Source organism: Saccostrea cucullata, unplaced genomic scaffold, assembly GCF_032062105.1.
Source record: "Saccostrea cucullata isolate Sc308-1 unplaced genomic scaffold, CSIRO_AGI_Scuc_v1 ctg133, whole genome shotgun sequence".
In the NCBI taxonomy this organism is placed as follows: domain Eukaryota; kingdom Metazoa; phylum Mollusca; class Bivalvia; order Ostreida; family Ostreidae; genus Saccostrea; species Saccostrea cuccullata.
In genome coordinates this window covers 464,663-486,532 of record NW_026935574.1, presented here as the reverse complement: position 1 = coordinate 486,532, position 21,870 = coordinate 464,663, and the positions used below count along the sequence as shown (strand labels likewise).

The window sequence follows — 21,870 nt, the reverse complement described above, 5'->3', positions numbered from 1 at the left end:
CCATGATTAGTGATATTTATGTGGAATCATCCTCAGGTAGTGTAGATTCTAGTTTGGTGAAATCATAACCCCAGGGATAGGGTGGGCCACAATGGGGGATCCAAGTTTTACATTAAAATATATATTAAAAAAATCTTCTCAAGAATAGCAAAGCCATTATTAGTAATACTAGTATTTATATGGAAGCATTTTCTGGTAGTGTAGAATTAAATTTGTTCAAATCATAATCACTAAGGGTAGGGTGTGGCCACAATGGTGGATGAAAGTTTTACATAGAAAAATAAAGGAAAAAATCCCAAGAACAGAAAAGCTATATGTTTAGTCATATTGATTAAAGCATCCTCATGTATTGAAGATTTGGCACTTATTCAAATCATGGCCCTTTGGGGTAGGGCAGAGAAACATGGAATCAAATTCAAATAATTATGAAGTTATATATAGGAAGAAAATGTTTAAAAAAATCTTTTTTTCAGGAACAGCAAAGTCATATGCTGTAGTAATATGAAGGCAATCTCAAGTAGTATCAAAATTCAAGCGCTCCCCCCCCCCCCCTTCAGTGAATCTTTCAGTTCTGATCTGATTTGTGGTTTTTCCTAGCCGATTTGCTCAGTTGAGCGATGTGGCCTCTGGGCCTCTTGTTGAAACAGACTTACCTTATTGTGTTCATGTTGTATATGCAGATTTTGTAAATCTGTTTAATATTTTATTCCTTTTATCAATGATAAAGTAAATTTAACTCGGACTACAAGTTTTGGTGATATATGTAAATGGAGAAATTGTATAGCTACAGAATAAATTGTTGAAGTTTAAAACTATTTTTCTCTTATTTTACAAAATGTAAAAAAAGATAAACTTGCTCTCAGTTTTCAGACTTTCACAATGAAGCTAAAACAATGTTTTGTCCAACAAAATGCACTGCAATATACTGGGTATTTTTACTTATATAAACCTTTGGACATTGATTTTTAGATGCCTTCTTTAAAGTTTTAGTCTTTGAAGTCTTCATAATTAGGAAGAGTCATTTTGTAAAAACAATACAAGTCTGCATGTTAATGAAGAGATTTTATACTTAGATAGTAAACCAATTTACTTTAACCACTGAATGAAGCTCAAAAGATATTGGTGTCTTCCTCTCAACACCTTGGCATGAAGATATTCTCTTTAAAATAGTTAAAATACCTTTACTGCACTTCACTGTGGGACATGGAGACCGGTCCTTGAGATGAGACAGTATAAACCAAAGTCCCGTGTCGCAGTTAGTGCGAGCACGAAAAGATCCCTCCCTGCTCAATGCCCTAAGTGCAGAGCAAAGGACAAAATTTGCAGCTCTCCACCAGGAAGTGGTGGCGTCTCCATATAAGTGAAAAATTCTCAAAAGGGACGTTTAATATAATCAATCAAACCTTTACTGTGCTAAAAATATGCTTGTTTATTGTATCTGAAATGGTCATTTCATTAGTCTTGACCTATATTGATCAAGTAATTTCCAAATTTATTTTCTCCACCTGTACAGCAAATATGATCTCAACTCTATTTATATTTTACTCCTTTTATCAATGATAAAGTAAATCTAACTCGTACTACAAGTTTTGGTGATACATGTAACATGTAAATGGAGAAATTGTACAGATAAACTATGAATCAAACCCAGGACCCCTGCATCACTATGTTAAGTGCTCAACCAAGCTGCCTAGGTTGATAGTCATAGCCCAAAACCATTACATTCATCCCTCCTTAAACTGACTTTACTCTCAGTGTCATTGTACTTATTTGTCCCGGACAGGACTTGCCTAACTCTAGGGGTGGTCAATGGCATCAAATTATGATGCAGGAAAGGAAATATGCATGGCTGGAGTGGAAAGTGAACCCTGGATCCCTGGTTCTATCTGCCGAGCCATCCAGGCTTATAAACATGTATCTATGACTAAAACCATTCTGTAAATGCATACACAAATTTATTTAAAAAGTTTGAATCATGGGAATCATAATTCTAGAGCAACTAATATGTCCCCAATGATGCAGCCACTAAAATGTCCCCAATGATGTTTCTGCTGTACTGTAAACCAACTTTTATTCGCCTGCCAGAAATTTTCATGATATTCGCGAAAGCCACATCATTCCTGATTATTTCTCACCACTAATCGGTTCTTAAAGTCTCTCTGTCTATTAAAAATAGATAAAAAAAGGCTTGATAGTGAACATTTATCGTCGCAAACTAGTTTACCCCCAGTATATCATGAAATAAAGTGGTCGGGAATAAACGTTGGTTTACAGTATGCCTATTTCCTACACTTCATGAAATTTAAACAGTACAGGTTTCTTATTATTTAATTGCACATTAATATAAACACAAAGAATTCAGACAACAGCACTACATTTGGACAAAGTTATTTTTAACAATTTTTTTGCCCAACCATGAATTGTAATAAACCATGGCTGCTTGACATCTACATCTGTACATCTAGTTTTCACTCACAGTCTTTAACACAAAATGGACAATATACACGTTTCTGAAACTCTATCATTTTCATTCTGTGTTAGATGTAATGTCCACGATCACTTACTGTTCACGATTACTTATTGTCCATGAACACTTACTGTATACACTGTAACTGATTGACGGGCAGTGTATGTATTGTCTATGACACTGATAATAAATGAGGGTCTATGTATGTATTGTGTTCCACACAGATTATAAATGTATTGTGAATGAGAATTGATTCCTTTGCTTTACTGCATTCCCTGTGGCTTTTTCCCACCATGGAACTCCTCAATACACAAATGGCAACTCCAATTCCCTGTAAATAGATAAATGTTTTAAATGTACATAAAAAAAATTGAGAATCCCTGTAGAGAAAGAACCAAGTAAAGCTAACAATTTGTAGGGTGTCATTTTATAAACTTTGTCCACAAAATTAATTTTGCTGTAGTACAGGTATTAATTTTATAACATTGAATTTATTTTTATCAATCAACTGTTTATTTAATCTGTTAATGTTAAACTATAAATGTAACTATGTTTCTAATATATTTACACAGCTTTATTTTATACTTCAATGTAAAATCTAGTCAATAATTGTTTGGTGTGTTGCCTCCCTTTTTGCACTCAAATAGTGGGAGAAAATTGCAATTCAACAAGGTTAACAACAATGCAGTAACTTGTAGAAAGTATTTATTAGTACAGTGAGTTTTTTGTTGTTCCTCCCCGGTTCTGACAGAGGGGGACAAAATAACAGCTGATCCTACAAATAAACATCAAAATAACAGCTGATCCTAAAAATAAACATCAAAATAACAGCTGATCTTAAAATCAAATAGCAACTGGTTCTAAAAATCAGTCACAAAAACACACACACACACCCTCACACACAAAAAAGCTAGTCCTAAAAAAAAGCTAAAACATAACAGCTGATTCTATATTATAAACTTATTGTCTTTTTTGAACAGACTTTTCCTTTACAGAATTAGATCATTTAAGAATCCTCTCCAAATTCTCGCTACTTTTGATTTGGGAAATCCATTTCTATAAACTTTTTAAGTATATAAACTTATTTTAAGAAGGATATCAATAATGAAATTTAAGTTTGAAAAATTCCTTGTGTCTGCCTAACAATGATCTTATTTGTGTTAAGATCCTTACGTCATTATCTGAGGTTCCACACAGTCCACATGATTTACACTCGATACACTGCCAGGGATACTTCTTAACTGAGATGATCATGTTAGCTGTAAACTGCAGGCAGGTGGGGTGGCCTGTAAAATAGTACAGATGATGCCAATAAGACATTTTGATCAAAAGATTTGATTTAAAACCTGTATAATTATGTGTGTTGGTGTAATAAAGATTTTCAAGCCCATAGCTTGAGGAAGAAAAACATCAAGCTATTTGAACATACATATATAGTATAAATGAAACTACAAGTCAATCTCACGCCCGTAGTTGAATTCTCTCAACACCAACAGTATTAAACCAACAGTTTTAATGCTGTATGATACCTGATCTTCCACAGTCACTACAGGACACCAATTCCTCCGGCTGATTTGATTTTTTATTCTCCTCGGAGTCTCCTAAACAGAAATCGCAGTAGTTGTTGGCGGAGATGTCTCGCTTTTCCATCCCAGAACGACTTCCTTTATCTATAAAATACCTATCATTCAATAACCTGCATAGTTATATTATGTCAAGTCTACAAGCAAATAGAGTGAAACAAAACTAAAAGCTGCAATTAATTTGTAAAACTGTAAATCATAATTATAACAGAAATTAACATGCAAAAATTGAAAAAAATAACAGGATTTGCTTTTAATATCAGCTGTTGATTAACAAAAACCTGGACTACATCTAATGAGAATTAATACCTCTCCCCACAACACACATGGTACCCCAACAACACACCAGAATGTTCACAAAAATTACACACACAAGATTTATCTTAAAAATCATTTTACAACTGGGTCCATTCTGAAATGCACTTAGTCTAGTACAAAAAACCCAGGGATTTTTGCTTCATACAAAATAAGGATTTTTTGTTTGCATTGCAAAAAATAAAAGCAGTTTGCCTCCTTTCAATGCACATTTCTGTAGCATTCACAAAGCTGCATTGCATGATTTGTAGAACTTTTTGCATCTCAAGGCATCACATACATTTTTATTTAGATTTTTGTATACATTTATATGCTCATTATTACATACATTTTTTAATTTTCTATGATCAAAAGTTTTTTGTATACATTTATATGTTCATTATTCCATACATTTTCATCTTCTCTGATTGGAAGTTTTTTTGTATACATACATATGTTCAAGCCTAATAAACCTTCTATCACACTTTGAACAATTCTCCAAGCCTACTATGCTAACCTACATACTGCCACACTTTACAATGTAGGACATTTACTTTCACAACTCTCTACATGCACTTTTTATCCATGCTTCTTAATGAAATATAATTCCTCTTTACTGTATATACCGGTGTATTAATTGTAAAATGTACAAAAAATGTAGTTTTGTTTTCATCAAGTATTCGATACAGTGTACATTAAAAAATGTGTTTGTCTTGATAAAAGGTTAAAATACATTTGGCTCCATAATCATGTTTTGTTGGCAAGTGTAACTTCTGGTCTGTTAGAATTCATCACACAAAATGCACACAAAGATTGTTACTTTTTAATTAAATGGAATTAAAACTAGAACTGTCCAAACGGGACAAAATACCCCCCGCTGGGTTTTTCAGAAGTAAGTTTTTCCATAATAAAGATATGTATCACATATGAATTATGAAATTTTTCTTCCAGTGACCTTGAAGTTCCCCAAATGACCTTGGGTCAAGGTCATGACACATGGGTCATGGACAATCTTTGCCTGAAATGAGAACCTACCAAGTTTATCCATAAGAAAGATGTGGACTGGACACGAATTATGAAATTTTTCTTCCAGTGACCTTAAACTTCCCCAAATGACCCTGGGTCAAGGTCATGACACACCCTTGGGTCATGGGCAATCTTTGTGTGAAATGACTGCCAAGTTTATTCATAAGAAAGATATGGACTGGACACGAAGTATGAAATTTTTCTTCCAGTAACCTTGAAGTTCCCCAAATGACCTTGGGTCAAGGTCATGACACACCCTTAGGTGATGGGCAATCTTTGTGTGGAGTAGTAGATTCTAATGTCCCTCCGTAAGAAAGATATGGACTGGACACATTTGCACAGACAGATGGACAGACGGACAAGGTGATTCCTATATACCCCCCCCAAACTTCGTTTGCTGAGGGTATAAAAAAAGATCTCTAACAAAACTGTAGCTCTACTGCTTTGGACTTATAATTATAAGAAAAAATTTGCTTTAGACTGAACATTTTTTTACAGTCACAAAATCAAATCTGTGACTGTGTCCTGTTGTTTCTATTCTTGCACCAAGTAACCAAGGCAACACTAATTCAACAAAATAAAAATATTAAAATAATTTTTGTAGAGCATATGATGTTAATAGTAAGTCAAAGTGCTGAGATTTCTTTTTGGTACATGAGTGTCATTAATTCACAATATCATAATAAACAGTTTACTTTTTCTTATACTTGATGTATTGTTAAGTAATTTTGCTGATTAAGTACTATTATTTAGAAGACAAAGTCAATATCACATATCAAACTTCTGGCTTCCAATGTTGAATGATGGTGAGAGAATGAATATTAAGTTCTTGTTAAAGAAATACTGGCTGATAGTCTATCCCTCTATAGGAATGTGTGTCTGTGTCCTATCCAGTAATTTGTTAAATAGGAAAATCTCTAGCGGTGTGGTTATAGTGCAGTACATTGTGTTCTGTATGATCTGATTTACAAAGAACAATCAAGATGCTGTTTATAATGTGAGTAATTTTAGAAATGCTACAACCATAGCCAGCCTTACAAATACCTGACGCGGTACCAGATGAAGAAGCAACCAGGGACTTAATGACTGAAACAAAAACGGGGAATTAATGGTCTACATCTAAAACAATCTCAAAATGTTACACACAAAATGGCATGCAATATTACCAGACATAAACCACAAAAAGTAGAGTATACAAAATACATGTACTCATCAGAGTATACAATATTGCAAAATTGTGTCAATTTCTGTATATTGAAGCATGCATATTACTGCAACAGACAATGAGGAAAAAAAGTACATTAAAAAATTGTAAAGAAAAAGAGCTCTGATACACTATATTCACAATTTTCAAAGTCATGTGCTGTTAGTTCACCTCAATGTTTTTATTATGTTTCATTAAATATTCATTTTGAATCCTGTATAAAGTGTATATCATATTTAAAAAAAAAAATTATATCCTGTTCCTAGAATAAGCAATAAATAAGTCTGTTATTGGGATAGGAAGCGTTTAAGCTAACACAATAAAATGGACGGAACTAGTCTTCTATACATCAGTTTTACTTCCTGTTATCTGTACTAGTGAAATTAATTAAAATGTTTTACAATTAAAATCTATAAAATGTAAAAATATAAGAGGTAAAAAGTTAAGATGGAGGAGAAAAGCTTAGTGAAGAGGGTTTTTTTTTGCCTTATCTATGACTACATTATAGAAAGCATATACTAAATACAAGGTTACTTTTTCCCTTTCACTCTTGCAAACAATTTTGCCCCATTTTAACAGGTAAATTCGCCAATCACAGTTTTGTTTTAAAATCACACTTTGTTCTTTTAATTTGTCCTGTTTTAAATTCGCCCACCTGTTGAAAGAGTGAAAGGGAAAAAATAAAATTTCCCTGTGACATGTACATTGACTTTTGAGCCAAACATATTATGAATTCCCTTTTTATAATCCCTCCCTCCCTTAACCCTCAAACACCTGTATTATTTATATAGAACTGATGTATAAAGGAGCTAGTTTCCTACTGACATGGAATTAGTGTGATCGTGCATGCCACAGTACTGACACAGCGTTTAGAAATACAAACCGGCGTTCCGACCGGAGGCCCGGGCGGGGGGCTTAGGCGAGGGAACCGTATCCTCGTCGATCATGCCATTATGGAAATGATTGTAATGGTACTGTAGACCTGGTCGTGTCTTGTATCTAGCCCCACAAGCTGTCCATCAGAAATAGAACAGCTAGTCAATCATCAGGTCATCACATACAGTACTCAATTCATCTTAACTCCTTCTATTACACTTTAACTTGTTACAGTTCTCAATGAATCTACACTCCATCTATTTATTACACTTTATCTTGTTTCCTATAGACTTTTAATTAATCAATCCTGAGTGTAACACAGCTAATTTGGCAAAATTATTAAGAGAATGTAGTTTTTTCATCCTAAAAGTTCATTTCTTTTTTTAAAAAAACACTGCATACAGAAATGCACAAAAAGAAACAAGAAAACAAATTAGACTACCCTACTATTTTTTAAAGAAAAAATCTACTTTTTACCTTAATATTTGATGTTAAATAAAAGATTTTAATGCACAACCATAATTGGGATATTGTACTATGATTTGAATACACAACATTATTTCTCCACAGTAAGCATTTTGTTGGAAGCAAGCTCCAAAGTGCCTAGCTGTTCTCCTTATCTATCAAGAAGCTTATAGAAAGCTCAGAATGTACAACAAAACACAGAATATTAAATATAAAAAGCAGAATTACAAAATTGTCAAATACAGGGAAAAATAATTTATATACATGTACATAGTATGTGCTTGCAAGAAAATTTGCAGTGTGCCATTTTAATTAATTATTGTTCTACAGATTATTCTTTAGCAATCATTAAAAGCCTGCCACTTTTTTTAAGTGTGTGTTACGTTCCTGGTACTTTGGACAGATTTTTGCTGCAGTGAAAGTCCCATGCATATACCAATATTTTTTGCTTCAGGGAGCAAAAAGTACATGTACATGTATTATTATACAGTAATAGTACTGAATGGAATTATGCTCCAAACCTTAGAGCAAGTATCATCTGTTTCAGAGAAATAGAGAGGTTCTTCATAGTCAGTTTTGACCTAGAAGAAAATATAAATTTGCAGTCTATGAGTCTGCTAGATTATCTGACAGATAAGCATGTTAATGCAGTCATTCCAGAGGAAGATGCCAGACTAGCAGTTTACACAGTACAGGGCACAGTCTCAATATAGACATGCATCTGCCGGCAGGACCCAATCGCCAGTACAAAGGGGATTAACTGTGTGCAGTATAAAACAAAAAGCACAAAAATCTCCATGCAGTCACCTTTCCATGACTTTGTCCGTCCTGTAACGATGTATTATAGTTATACCTGATGGTCAGCCAGTTACGTCTTACCTGACAGTGGCTTATACCTTATACACAAGCCTGTTACTAACAATTAATCAGCTCATCACATTTCATCATGGACCCACAGGTGTTTGAAATAATTATTTTAGTTGTTTTCTGTGTGTTGTAGGAATTACAAATCAATTAATTCAATGTGCAAATCAATCTGTGCAGTAAAAATCTGAGAGATCAGTCAGATGACCTGTGCACTGTGTGAAATGAGGAAGCTAGGAGACTTCGTAATGATGCGATCAGTCAATAGTTCTCCATGCCCTTCAGTGGGTGGTTAGATCAGTGAAATGCAAATAACTCAGAAAAAGGGGGTTAAAAATTATAGTAGAAAGGTCATAACATGCTATATTAAAAAGGTTTACTTAACTTGCAATCAATTTTTAAGTAGTACATGGATATGTATTTTTGACTCTTAAGACTTGTCTTAGCCTTTTAAGATAAGACTGGCTATTAAATAATGTTTTTAAAAGAACAACTGTTTATTCTTAGCAGATATCTAAATAAAATTTAGAATATATTCATACTCTAAACCATATTTGAGACACAAGAACATATCGGTGATGTTTTTTTTCTATTTCAGTAAATGAAAATAAACATTCATGAAGTATAAATTCAAACATGGTCTTAGAGTGTCTTTTTCCTAAAATGTATAAATGGAAAAATCAAGCAAAAATAAAAGAACTGAATCTCTACAAACAGATTGAAAGCAAATAGCCAACTGATGACAGAGGAGAAATCTGACCTTCACATGAGTAGGGTTTGTCTTTATCCTCCGTGATCGGGGGAGGCTCCTTCTCCGTGTTCTTTTTCCTGCCTCGTCCTGTCCCCTGATATCATAAATAAAGATTACAAATCATCTATTGATTACACATGTCCTGTCCCCTGACATCATAAACAAAGATTACAAATCAACCGGTCAACTCATCTATTGATTACACATGTCCTGTCCCCTGACATCATAAACAAAGATTACAAATCATCTATTGATAACACGTCCTGTTCCCTGACATCATAAATAAAGATTACAAATCAACCGGTCATATCACCTATTGATTACACACGTCCTACCCCTGACATCATAAATAAAGATTACAAATCAACTGCTCAACTCATCTATTGATTACTCATGTCCTGTCCCCTGGCATCATAAATAAAGATAACAAATCAACCGGTCAAATCATCTATTGATTATCCATGTCCTGTCCCCTGACATCATAAATAAAGATTACAAATCAACTGCTCAACTCATCTATTGATTACTCATGTCCTGTCCCTTGGCATCATAAATAAAGATAACAAATCAACTGCTCAACTCATCTATTGATTATCCATGTCCTGTCCCCTGACATCATAAATAAAGATTACAAATCAACCGGTCATATCACCTATTGATTACACACGTCCTACCCCTGACATCATAAATAAAGATTACAAATCAACCGGTCAACTCATCTATTGATTACACATGTCCCACTACTAATTAAGATAATGCACACTAACCTTTTAGGACAAAAAATGAAAGGGGAGGGAATATAAACTATATATGTACATCAGGACAATTTCTGTTTTACATGTACTTTAAATCGATGTTTTTAAACAAATTTAAATGGATTAACAGGATTAACCTCCTCCAATATTAATATGATATAACATGTAGTTACAGATCTCCTGAGACAGACCTTCTTCTTCTTCCTTTTGATGTAGGTCTCCTCGTAGTCACTGATGTCCGATTGATCGTCCACCATTTCCCCCGCATCAGGAGGTTCGCTGAGGTTGTCAAAATCGTCGTACCATCGGTCTTTGCTGGTTTCACTGAATTTCTCTCCTTCCTCTTCTTTACATATAGCGGGGTTTTCCACCGTGTTTATCTGATGCATATCTTAAAGGTGGTAAAACACAGAGGGAAGAGTTGTAAGAAAATATGAAGAGTGTATCACATCATTCATTTATGTTAAGTTATGTCAAGTGGGATGGTATTAGTATACCCCCAAAATTTGTCCTATTTTCAAATTATTTAGAGTGAACATATTTTGCAAGTTAGAATGAACTTTTTATGACCTAGCCAATAGAATTAAATGACAACTAACGACTATTTATTTTGTACCTGACTCCCCAGTCTCAATTTCACTGGCCTTGTTTGAACGACTCTCTGTGTTCATGAATGCTAGTCGCTTCTTCTTTTTCCATCTACTGGCTGGGTAGGAATAAAGCTGTCCATAATACTGACCTGCACAAAGAAACATTTAGAAAATTTAAAACATTTTAAAATCAATTTTTACATGCTGATAATTTTAATCTTCCGTAGTGGAATACAAGGGCAAAGTTGTCAATGTGACAGCATACCAGGTTTTTTTGTGTGACCAATATATCTTACTGTATGTCTACTCTTAATATTTGAAATATATAATTTTTTCCAATGTTATGTTAAACCTCTGATTGAATTAACATAGCCAGTTTTTCAATTTTAAAGAAAAAGAAAACAGAGATAGGGTGAATTCACCATGCATCGGACACATACCTTGCATCGGACAACTTTAGACAATAAACTCTCTTTCAACTTAATAGTTCCGTGTATTTATTTGTTTCTGTCTTGAATTGAAGACTTAAATTTTTTAATGATACCGATTGTTATTATCATGTTGTGATAAAAATACCTGGCCTTGAAGTTACGTCATATTTTACATCATCAAAGGGGAACAACCAGAATTTAAGATTTTGCGATTTTTAGAGTTATCGTTCTTAAAATTCGACTTCAACGGAACGAGGCAGACTTTGGTGAATAAAGTCAAAGATTGATAATTTTACATAAATTTTAAAGAAATTTCACTTCAATGTTCGTATAATTCTTTAAAAAGCTGGTTTTCACTAGTATGTTCATTTCTCCGTACATCGGACACAAATTAACCATGCATCGGACACTTTCCGATGCAAAGGTAAGCACTACCATTTTCATACAGAACCCAGCTGATAGCTGTTTTTTGCGGAAAAGGAAAATAAAAACTCTATATTTTCAGTCAAAATACAGGTTATCGATGTATAACGTCTGGAATTTGACTCAATTTATTTCTACAAACCAGAGTATGATAAACCATGAAAAAAGGTCGAATTACCGCATTATAAGCATTTTAAAGCATTTTTAAGGCAGAGTGAGGTCTCTTGAATCGTTCTACATTTGTGCAACGATATCGTCAATTAGATTTAAATTGAGGGTTAATTCTTAGATAAAAGATAAAAATATATCCATATCAAGGATTTTAAAGCACTTTAATAAAGGTATGATATTTATCCAGTCAAAATACCGTCTGTCCGATGCATGGTAAACAATGTCCGATCCATGGTGAATTTTGAGTTATTCCTAAAAACTCGATTTTTGAGGATATTTTCTAAATAAAGGGCATATAATTGTGTCCCAAATTGATATTTTAATCACAAACTAAATGTTAAACTCCATTTTGATAATTTTCCGTCGGTAGCGATATCGCTAGAACTTGTTGAAGTACAAGGGTATCCGATGCATGGTGAATTCACCCTACACATCTAATTCATTTTATCCTTGCCAAAGTTGTATGATATTAATTAGACATAAAAAAAAGGTAACCTGTGTAGCCTGCTGATGTTCATTACATATGTAACAGACATTTTTGTGCCTCTGCTGGGGATTGCACCCGGGGCTCTGGCTTGCCTCTTTTGGAGTGCCGACACCTGTCAGTCAAAGTTCTAGGGGCAATCACTCTCACTCACCAGAGAACACCTGGGTCCCAAATCGTGGGCGCCTAATGTAATAGAGACAATTTTTTGCCACTGCTTGGGATTGAACCCCAGGTCTCTAGCTTGCCAGTCCAGTGCTCTACCAATTGAGCTAAAATGTCAAACCACTAGACCAAGCTAGTAGGATGCTGTGTATCTTACACCACCATACATACCTGGTAGTCTATCTTTATAGGGGTGCCTCTGTGAAGTATGACTCTGTGCTACCTCCGTTCAGTACACACCTGGAAGTCTATCTTTATAGGGGTGCCACAGTGAAGTAAGACTCTGTGCTACCTCCATTCAGTATATACCTGGTAGTCTGTCTTTATAGGGGTGCCACAATGAGGTATGACTCTGTACTACCTCCGTTCAGTACATACCTGGTAGTCTATCTTTATAGGGGTGCCACAGTGAAGTATGACTCTGTGCTACCCCTGTCTGTGAGTCTAGGAATGGCAGCCTTAGTTTACGCTCGATCCCCATTCTCATGTTCAAGCTGGCTGTGTGCTCTATCGCCTCCTTGTATAAGGAATCACCTCCCATACTGAAAAATTATTTCAGCATTAAATGACTTTTGGAGCATTATGTCAATAAAAAAAAATTTTAAAAGGTGTGTCTTTATTTTTTTTTTGTTATGAACTATGTAGAAGTAACCAATTACCTGCAATCAGTATGCATATTTTTGATAAATATCATATATGTCACCTCAACTTTTTTAAAAACAGGAAGATTTACAAAGTGCTATATTTAATTTACACCAAAAACATTATTTTACAACAAAGTTAATGACATGATCTCTGATTCACATTATAAGTAATACTGTATGTGTACTTAAACAAGAGGCCCACGGGCCTTATAGGTCACCTGAGTATCACGAAACAACTTTCATACCTAATTCAATACCCAGGAGCAGAGAAGATTTTCAAAGAAATAATGCTTTTTCACTATATAATCTATATAGCCCCACCCTAGCACCTAAGAACCCCTGACCCCAGGGCCATGAATTTCACAATTTTGGTAGAGGACTCAATGCTGATTACAATCATGCAAACAGTTTGACTGCTTGATGTCCAGGAGTAAAGAAGAAGAATTTTAAAGATTGCATTAATTTTAGTGGTTTTGGCCCCACCCCTCAGGCCCCAGGAGGGCAGGGTCCATGAAATTCACAAATTTGAAAGAGGCAGCATTAATCAACATAACTATGTATTTGGCTTGTTTATTAAATACCCAGAAGTAGAGAAGAATATTTTCAAAGAAATAATGTACTTTAACTGTATAATCTATATAGCCCAACCCTAGCACCTAAGAACCCCTGACCCCAGGGCCACGAAGTTCAAAATTTTGGCAGAGGCTGCCTTATTCAACAAAACTATGTACTTGGTTTGTTTATCTACTGCCCAGGAGCAGAGAAGAAGATTTTCAAAGAAATAATGCATTTTCACTATATAATCTACATGCATATAGCCCCGCCCTAGCACTAAAACCCCTGACCCCAGGGCCATGAAATTCACAATTTTGGAAGAGGCTGCCTTATTCAACAAAACCATGTACTTGGTTTGTTTATCTAATGCCCAGGAGCAAAGATTTTCAAAGAAATAATGCTTTTTCTCTATATAATCTATATAGCCCCGCCCTAGCACCTAAGAACCCTGACCCCAGGGCCATGAATTTCACAATTTTTGTAGAGGACTCAATACTTATTATAATCATGCAAACAGTTTGACTGCTTGATGTCCAGGAGTAAAGAAGAAGATTTTTAAAGATTCCATTAATTTTTGTGGTTTTGGCCCCACCCCTCAGGCCCCAGGGGGGCAGGGTTTGTTTATCTAATGCCCAATAGCATGAAATTCACAGTTTTTGTTCCCCTTCATCCATAGATGCTTTATTCCAAATTTGGTTGAAATTGGTTGATTGCACAGTTTTTGTTCCCCTTCAGAAGAAGCTGAAAATGTTCAAATGTTAACACACGACGCACGACGGACGAAAACGGATAGCAATAGGTCCCCTGAGTTTACTCAGGTGACCTAAAAAGCAAGCTTCATATCTTAGCAGCTTAGACAACAATGCGTTAATTCATGAATATTGCCAACGAATCAATTATATTAAACAAGAGGCCCACGAGCCTTATAGGTCACCTGAGCATTATGCAACAACTTCCCAGTTACAGTGTATTGAATTTGATTCATGTTTTAAGCCAGATGCTATATGGCATTCACAATTTTGAAAGAGGCACCATTGATCATCATAACTACATTTAGAAGTTGCTTAGCTTGGTTACTGAATACCCATACGCAGGGTAGGGGAACAAAAATGCACTCCAACTAATCAGTAATATTCAGCAATAATCAGTAGTGCCCCTAACAATGTGACATAAACCCCTGACATTAGGTCCATACATTGCACAAATTTTTAAAAGGCACCCTTAAAATTGCCTATCAAAAAATAAATAAATGTTTTATAAATACAAAGGAGCAGATTTCAAACAATTAATTCATTTTCAGTATATAAGTAGAGCCCCCCACCCCTGACCCTGGGGCCTTGAAATTCACAATTCTGCAAGATTAGGGCCCTTGCTCATCATAACTATATAGGTAGTTCATCTGCTTCATACCCAGAGACAGAGAAAAAAAAATTCAAAGATTTAATGTATTTTCACTATATAATCAATAGAGCCCCATCCTAACACCAGAACCCCAGACCCTGGGGCCATAAAATTCATAATTTTAGAAGAGGCATTCTTCCTCATCATGACTATGTACTTACTTAGTTTATTTAATTCCCAGGAGCAGAGAAGAAGATTTTCAAAGAATTCATGTATTTCTACTATATAATCTATAGAGCCCCGCCCTAACACCAGAACCCCTGACCCTGGGACCATAAAATTCACAATTTTGGTTGAGGCACACTTGCTCATCATAACTATATACGTAGATAGATTGTTTGATACCATGGAGAAGAGAAGAAGATTTTCATAGAATTAATGGATTTTCACTATATAATCAATTTTGCCCCCCCCCCCCCACACACACACCAGAACACTTGACCCTGGGGCACTAAAATTCACAATTTTGGTTGAGGCACTCTTGCTCATCATAACTATGCACTTAGTTAGTTTATTTAATACCTAGGAGCAGAGAAGAAAATTTTCAAAGAAATCATGTATTTTCACTATATAATCAATAGAGCCCCACCCCCCAACACCAGAACCATTGACCCTGGGGCCATAAAATTCACAATTTTGGTAGAGGCACTCTTGCTCATCATACTATGTACTTAGTTGGTTTATTTAATACTCAGGAGCAGAGTAGAAGATTTTCAAAGAAATAATGCATTTTCACTATATACTTATTTAGCCCCACCCTAGCACTAGAACCCCTGACCCCAGGGCCATGAATTTCACAATTTTAGTAGAGGACTCAATGCTGATTACAATCATGCAAATAGTTTGACTGCTTGATCTCCAGGAGTAAAGAAGAAGATTTTTAAAGATTGCATTAATTTTAGTGGTTTTGGCCCCACCCCTCAGGCCCCAGGGGGGCAGGGGTCATGAAATTCACAAATTTTGTTCCCCTTCACCCATAGATGCTTTGTGCCAAATTTGGTTGAAATTGGTTCAGTGGTTGCAGAGAAGAAGCTGAAAATGTTCAAATGTTAACACATGACGCACGATGGACGACGACGGACGAAAACAGATAGCAATAGGTCACTGAGTTTACTCAGGTGACCTAAAAATGGCGCATAAGTGTATACCCCTAATTCATGAATATGCCAGCAACTCAATACCAAGTGATTCCACGAAATTTTGAATATGCCAGTTTAAGGACATGTACATTATTTTAAATGAGAATACAGCTTTTAGAGACAAACTTTAAATATGGTCAATGGAATGAATTCTATTGACCAAATTCATACATGCCAACTTTTGAAAATTCCCATGGGGGATTTTGCGCGTGACGATAATTTTCAAAGCTTTAAATTCGCGACATATTGTCGTGAAAATAAATGATTATGAATTACTTTTTTTTTATTATAATATTGATAACACTTATTAATACAACACAAATAAAACAATACAAATTAAAGTTTTTTTCCAAATTTAAATATCTTTGCTTATAATAGTTGTCACTGTTTTATTAATTTACATTTTGTTTCTGGTATGTACCCTTACAATCAAGTGTCATTTTATTCCCTATAAGTAAGTACATAGACAGTGCATAATTTATTTTATCTCACAGCAGATTTGAAATTAAAAGCAATCATTTCTCTGCTGCAATAACATTTAGCAAAATAAGTCCCAAACAAATTAAAAAAAAAATAAAAGAAAATAGTTTTGTTAAATATTATTGTGGTAGGAAAATCACTGCTTTTAACAGGGGCATATAATAAAGTATATATAGGTCCCTCACTGGACCCTGCTTTTAATTTACTGTGATTTGTTCAGCAGACTAGAACTTAGTCCGAAATACCTGACGTTTTCCTGGCTTTTTAACGATTTTGATATATTTATGTGCCGGGAAAACATCAGAACTGGCGCCATTATGAAAACTGGGAAATTGCCACCTCCATCCGGAGGCGGCATTCTCCAGTTGATTTTAGACACTTGCGAACCAAATTAAATTTCAAAGTCACAAGTTATCAATAGTACAATACTATTAGTAATTACCGTATTTCGGGGAATACAATACGCACTTTTTTCCTAAAATAAATTACTGTGAGAAAGGGATGCGTACTTTACATCACAATGGGATTTTGACAAGTTTTTCTTTCAGGTGAAACACGGCTATCATACGTACATACCGTAGTATTACCTGGTAACAGGTTCGTTCGCCCGATCTACCTGTTCGCCGGAGTCTGTTCGCGCAGGGTCCGTTCGCCCAAAAATTTCTTCGCCCAAAATCTTGTTCACCCTATAATATTGCCCAATACTTATATATTATATTATATATTCTTATATATATTAACTTATTTGAAATAAAGATTAGCATGTATTTTTATTTCCTTTAGGAACTTGGCTTATTTCTTCTCAAACCGGGAACAATGTTTATTTAGTCTTAATTAATTTTTGATTTGATTCTAATGCATTTATTAATGATTTGTTGTTTGCACTATAGTTAATTAGATGACTAATATCAATGTTAAATTGGGGGGAACACACGATTTTTACGACGGGCTATGTTTTGAAAACAATTGAGGGACTGAGACGTTAATAGATCCCTTATAGAACTAAGCAGCGTGTAAAAAGAAATTCATTATATTATATTCTATATAAAATCTGGATGGACCCTGTGCGAACGAGAAATTGGGCAAACGGATTCTGGGCGAACGAAAAATTGGGCGAACGGGATGCGGGCACTTTATAGGGCAACGTACATGGAACCGTATTTAATACATATGCAATTTCTTTTGATTGCCATATTTTAAACTTCGGAAAGTTATTGTTGGAAGGTATGCTTCTTAAAAATGTCACTTTCACAAACTTTTGATACCAAAATAACATGAAAAAGTAAGTTAAAAGTAATTTGAGCTGCATGTTGATCGTCTCCGAGGAGGCCGCCATTACCGATGTTATTTTTAGACGTTATTTTCACGTGTTTCCGTAATGATAGTGCACATGCACCTTATCTGCCAGACAAAGTAATAAATCATTTTTTAATGAAATACAATAAAATAAATTTTTTTAGGTTTAAAATAACTCATTGATAATCTGCAACAATATTTAACACCCCTCCATACGTCCCAATGAAAGGAAGCCAATGTTGTGACACACGTGCGCTTGTCAAATGATAATTACCTATCAAACCCCTCGGGGCAATTAATTGTCTTTTTCCAAAGCAATGTTTTTACAGTTACAGCACTGATTATTTACTGCCATGTTAATTGCTTTGATTATTTTCTTTGTTAAAAAGGGGGTCGGTTTATGACCTTTCGTATGTGTGAGCATGTCATGTGTTATTACGGCACTTTAAACAATTAAACACTTGTTAAATGTAATTTTACCTTATCTTATACTTATCGGCCTCTTGTTTAAATAATTGAGAGTTGACAAATGAAATATAAATTATGCTAAAACTTTTAATAAAAGTGGTATCATTTAGAAAATAAGATATCTGCAAAGATTTAGAAGAGGAAAATCGTAGTCTACTTAAAGAAATAAATACTTTGATGTTTCAATTTCGTTTCCTGTTAAAATATTGTAAGAAAATTTTCAGCATGATTATCTTGAACCAAAATTAAATATGAGAACTGATAAAACTTTCGACAATATCTCTTGCTTTGTTGAAATAAAATTATTTCATCTAAGAATATGGCGACACATTATTTCAAAATCACCGTAACTATTCTTTTAAAAAATCTGTTAATACTTTTTACGCAATATTATCTTGTACTTTTGAAATAAATGAATAAATAATTTTCTGATATGGAATGTCGGATTAACTAAGAGAAGTTATAAAGTGTGTATTTAAAAAAAAGTGTGTTCAGTAAATTTTTGACACTTAATCCATCGCGCCGAGGCGGCGATTTTCAAAGTTGAACATCGCTTGGTAAATTTTTCTGTTGCGTATAATACATCTTGCGAACTGCGTTTTTTCCCCAGTTTCATTTCAAAAAGTCACAAGTTATAAATAGTACAATACTATTAGTAATACGGTACCAATATCGTTTTCATGGTTCACTCATAAAATATACAATCCGATGAAAACATTTTATCAGACTGTTGAGATTTGTATTCATTTTTCGTGCATTTTGCAAGTCCTGTAAGGAAATGTGGATTGGTGTTTTCTTTTCATCGTTATATCAGGTTGGGCACACACCCCCAAATGGTCATTTAACCCCTGTTTGGTGGTCAATCGCCCATATTGGCGTCTTTATTACCTACCAAATGGGAGAGAAAAATCGTTTTGTTCAGTTCTCTGGAATGATGTGAAATGGCGCATAATTTCAACTCACGGGGAATAAAATATTGATATTTTTCTAAACTTTGAACGAAAAAAATCAGAATTTCAATGCGGACTTTTTTGCGCAGTGTCGTTCAAATATTTAACAAAATCGTAACCTGTGTAAACAAGTGTAACGTTTCTGTGTTTTAACTTAAAAAGAAAAATTCCCTCCATCTCGCAATAGTTGCACCTATCAATCGTGTTTATCACTTCATATTTCTGTCATCCGGGCAACTGATCAATTATCTTAACCAATTAAAAATGACGATCTTTTCCAAACTTGGGTCAAATGACTTATTTAACTACGGAGGCCCATTAGTGTTAATTTTCAAAAAGTAAAATACAAGGAAGGGTAAGAATTCGCTTTTATTTCGTTTATTTCATATGCAATGGCTTTATTTTTTACAAACATACAATATGCAGTGAATTCATGATAAAATAATCGCTTGAAAACTATAATCTTGGAATAAAAACAAGAATAATTGCAAATGTCACTTTGTAAATCTTTTATTCAAAAATATTTAATAAATATAGTAGATACATCATAGATATGCATACTAAACCACAAAGGGTCGCACAGAAATCGTAACTTCATCCTATATGGAAATAAAGAATAAATGTTACATTCAAATGTAGATAAAAAGAATATTATAGCAGTAAGTGCCCACCATACAAATAAGATACGAGGAGCTCGTGTCTAACAGGATTTTATAGAGATTTATATAGACGCAGATTGAAAGATCATTTGAAAAATTACTTCTCTAGATTAACACCTCTTGTTTAAATATATTTTTTACCGAACTACACACAACAAAATAATTTTTCTTATTGTTTGAGCAAATAGTTCGGCCGTCACGAACAACTGTGGCTTTCGTTTTTACGAAGTTCCAAAGAAATTCCACATGGAAAATTGACTAATTTGTATTAAATGTGCGAGGAATATGTTAATTAAAATTCCCCAATGCCTAAGTAAATGCGCTTTTGCTTATAAATTTAAATAAAAATTGGATTTGAATAAAAAAGACCACCATTTGGTAGGTAAAAAAGACGCCGATATGGGCGATTGACCACCAAACGGGGGTTAAATGACCATTTGGGGGCGTGTGCCCAACCTGTATAGAAGAATTACACGCTTAGTTTGGACTTTCAGTAAGGCGTGGCATTCTCGACGTTACCTAATTAGCTTCTGAAATTTACACAGCTTCCCTTCACTGTTGAAATATACATATGATAGAAATGCGGCCGAATGTCAACTGGTGTAGTGAATAGCCAATTAAAAGTTCTCTCACGGCACAGAGGTGGGACATAAGTCGTCTGATCATTATCAACAACAATTTTAAGTTCCTATGTTATCAATTTCGTAACCAATGAGAATCTACTTGTATTCTCCATTACGTAGCGCCGAGAAAGTCACGCCCTACTGAAAGTCCAAAGATAGGGTAAAATACTCCTATGTGAGTATTAGAGACATTGTGCTGTTAATAAATTATGATTTCGGCATTTAGTTTGGTTCGCAAGTATCAAAAATGAACTCTGGTTGCAGACGGAGAAATTTCCAGTTTATGTCATGGCGCTGGTTCTGATGTTTTCCTGGCACGTGAAATATCAAAATCGTAAAAAGGCCTGGAAAACGTCAGATATTTCGGACTAACTAGAACTGTTATTTATGTAACGTGAGCGCACGGCAGTGGCCAGCAAATGAAATTTTGAAAAGCAGAAAATAATGGTTGATTGCGCCTATACTTCGATGCATTTGAAGCGACTGAATTAAAGAAAAACCAGTTTGCCAATATTTGGGCACAGTTCTGCACGCTATAACGAGATATTAAAAAACAATTCAACAAGAGATACATGATACCAAACCATGTCACAGTGTTGACAAGTTGGAAAGAATATTTTGACTTCACAAACACACCGCTAGTTAAAAAAAAATCAGTTATTGTAGGGGAGTATACCATTTTTTGAGTACTTCTATATCAATTCGGAAATCCATCGCCATCTTGTCTTTGTTTTCTAAACTGGTACTCCTGAAGGACCAGTTTGCCGCTAGATAAGTCGTACTTTAAACTATTCCAATTTTAGCTAGCCTACCGTCGACTCGGTACTCAAAAGATAACCCCTTTTTTCCACTTTTGCAATTCACAGTGATAAACATTTAATCAGTCCAGCGCCCAAACTTTTAATATTACCCAGTATGTGTTATTTTCAATTATTCATCCATTTCTTCCCATCTCTAAGGACATTTGTCTTCAAAATGCCTAATTACAATTTATAAAGTAGGACAGGTAATAATAGGTTCTTTTTTAATGAATATCACAAAAAATATCCTGAATAGAATATTTAATGTATCCCAATATATTATATAGTTCATCAAACTTAAAATAA

At 34.6% G+C, this 21,870-nt stretch overlaps 1 protein-coding gene across 1 annotated transcript; it reads right to left on the bottom strand.

Annotated features, from left to right (window-relative positions):
- Positions 1 to 3,255: 3,255 nt before the first annotated feature.
- Positions 3,256 to 21,549, bottom strand: LOC134243293 (zinc finger protein ubi-d4-like). Its single transcript, XM_062725524.1, has 11 exons — positions 21,441 to 21,549; positions 12,928 to 13,091; positions 10,902 to 11,024; positions 10,477 to 10,676; positions 9,540 to 9,624; positions 8,723 to 8,743; positions 7,458 to 7,586; positions 6,415 to 6,456; positions 3,997 to 4,137; positions 3,641 to 3,753; positions 3,256 to 3,273 (listed from the first exon to the last, which is right to left on the bottom strand). Exons 1-11 carry the CDS (start codon positions 21,482 to 21,484, stop codon positions 3,256 to 3,258), a joined length of 1,080 nt encoding a protein of 359 aa, XP_062581508.1. The 5' UTR covers positions 21,485 to 21,549.
- Between the last annotated feature and the right edge of the window lie 321 nt (positions 21,550 to 21,870).

Coding starts and splice junctions, on each gene's coding strand:
- LOC134243293 (XM_062725524.1), bottom strand. CDS start 21,484: ATGGCGATGGATTTCCGAATTGATATAGAAGTACTCAAAAAATG. Junction 11,025..12,927: donor CTATAAAGATAGACTACCAG/GTATGTACTGAA, acceptor TTCTTTGTGCAG/GTCAGTATTATGGACAGCTT. Junction 8,744..9,539: donor CAAACCCTACTCATGTGAAG/GTCAGATTTCTC, acceptor ACATCGTTACAG/GACGGACAAAGTCATGGAAA.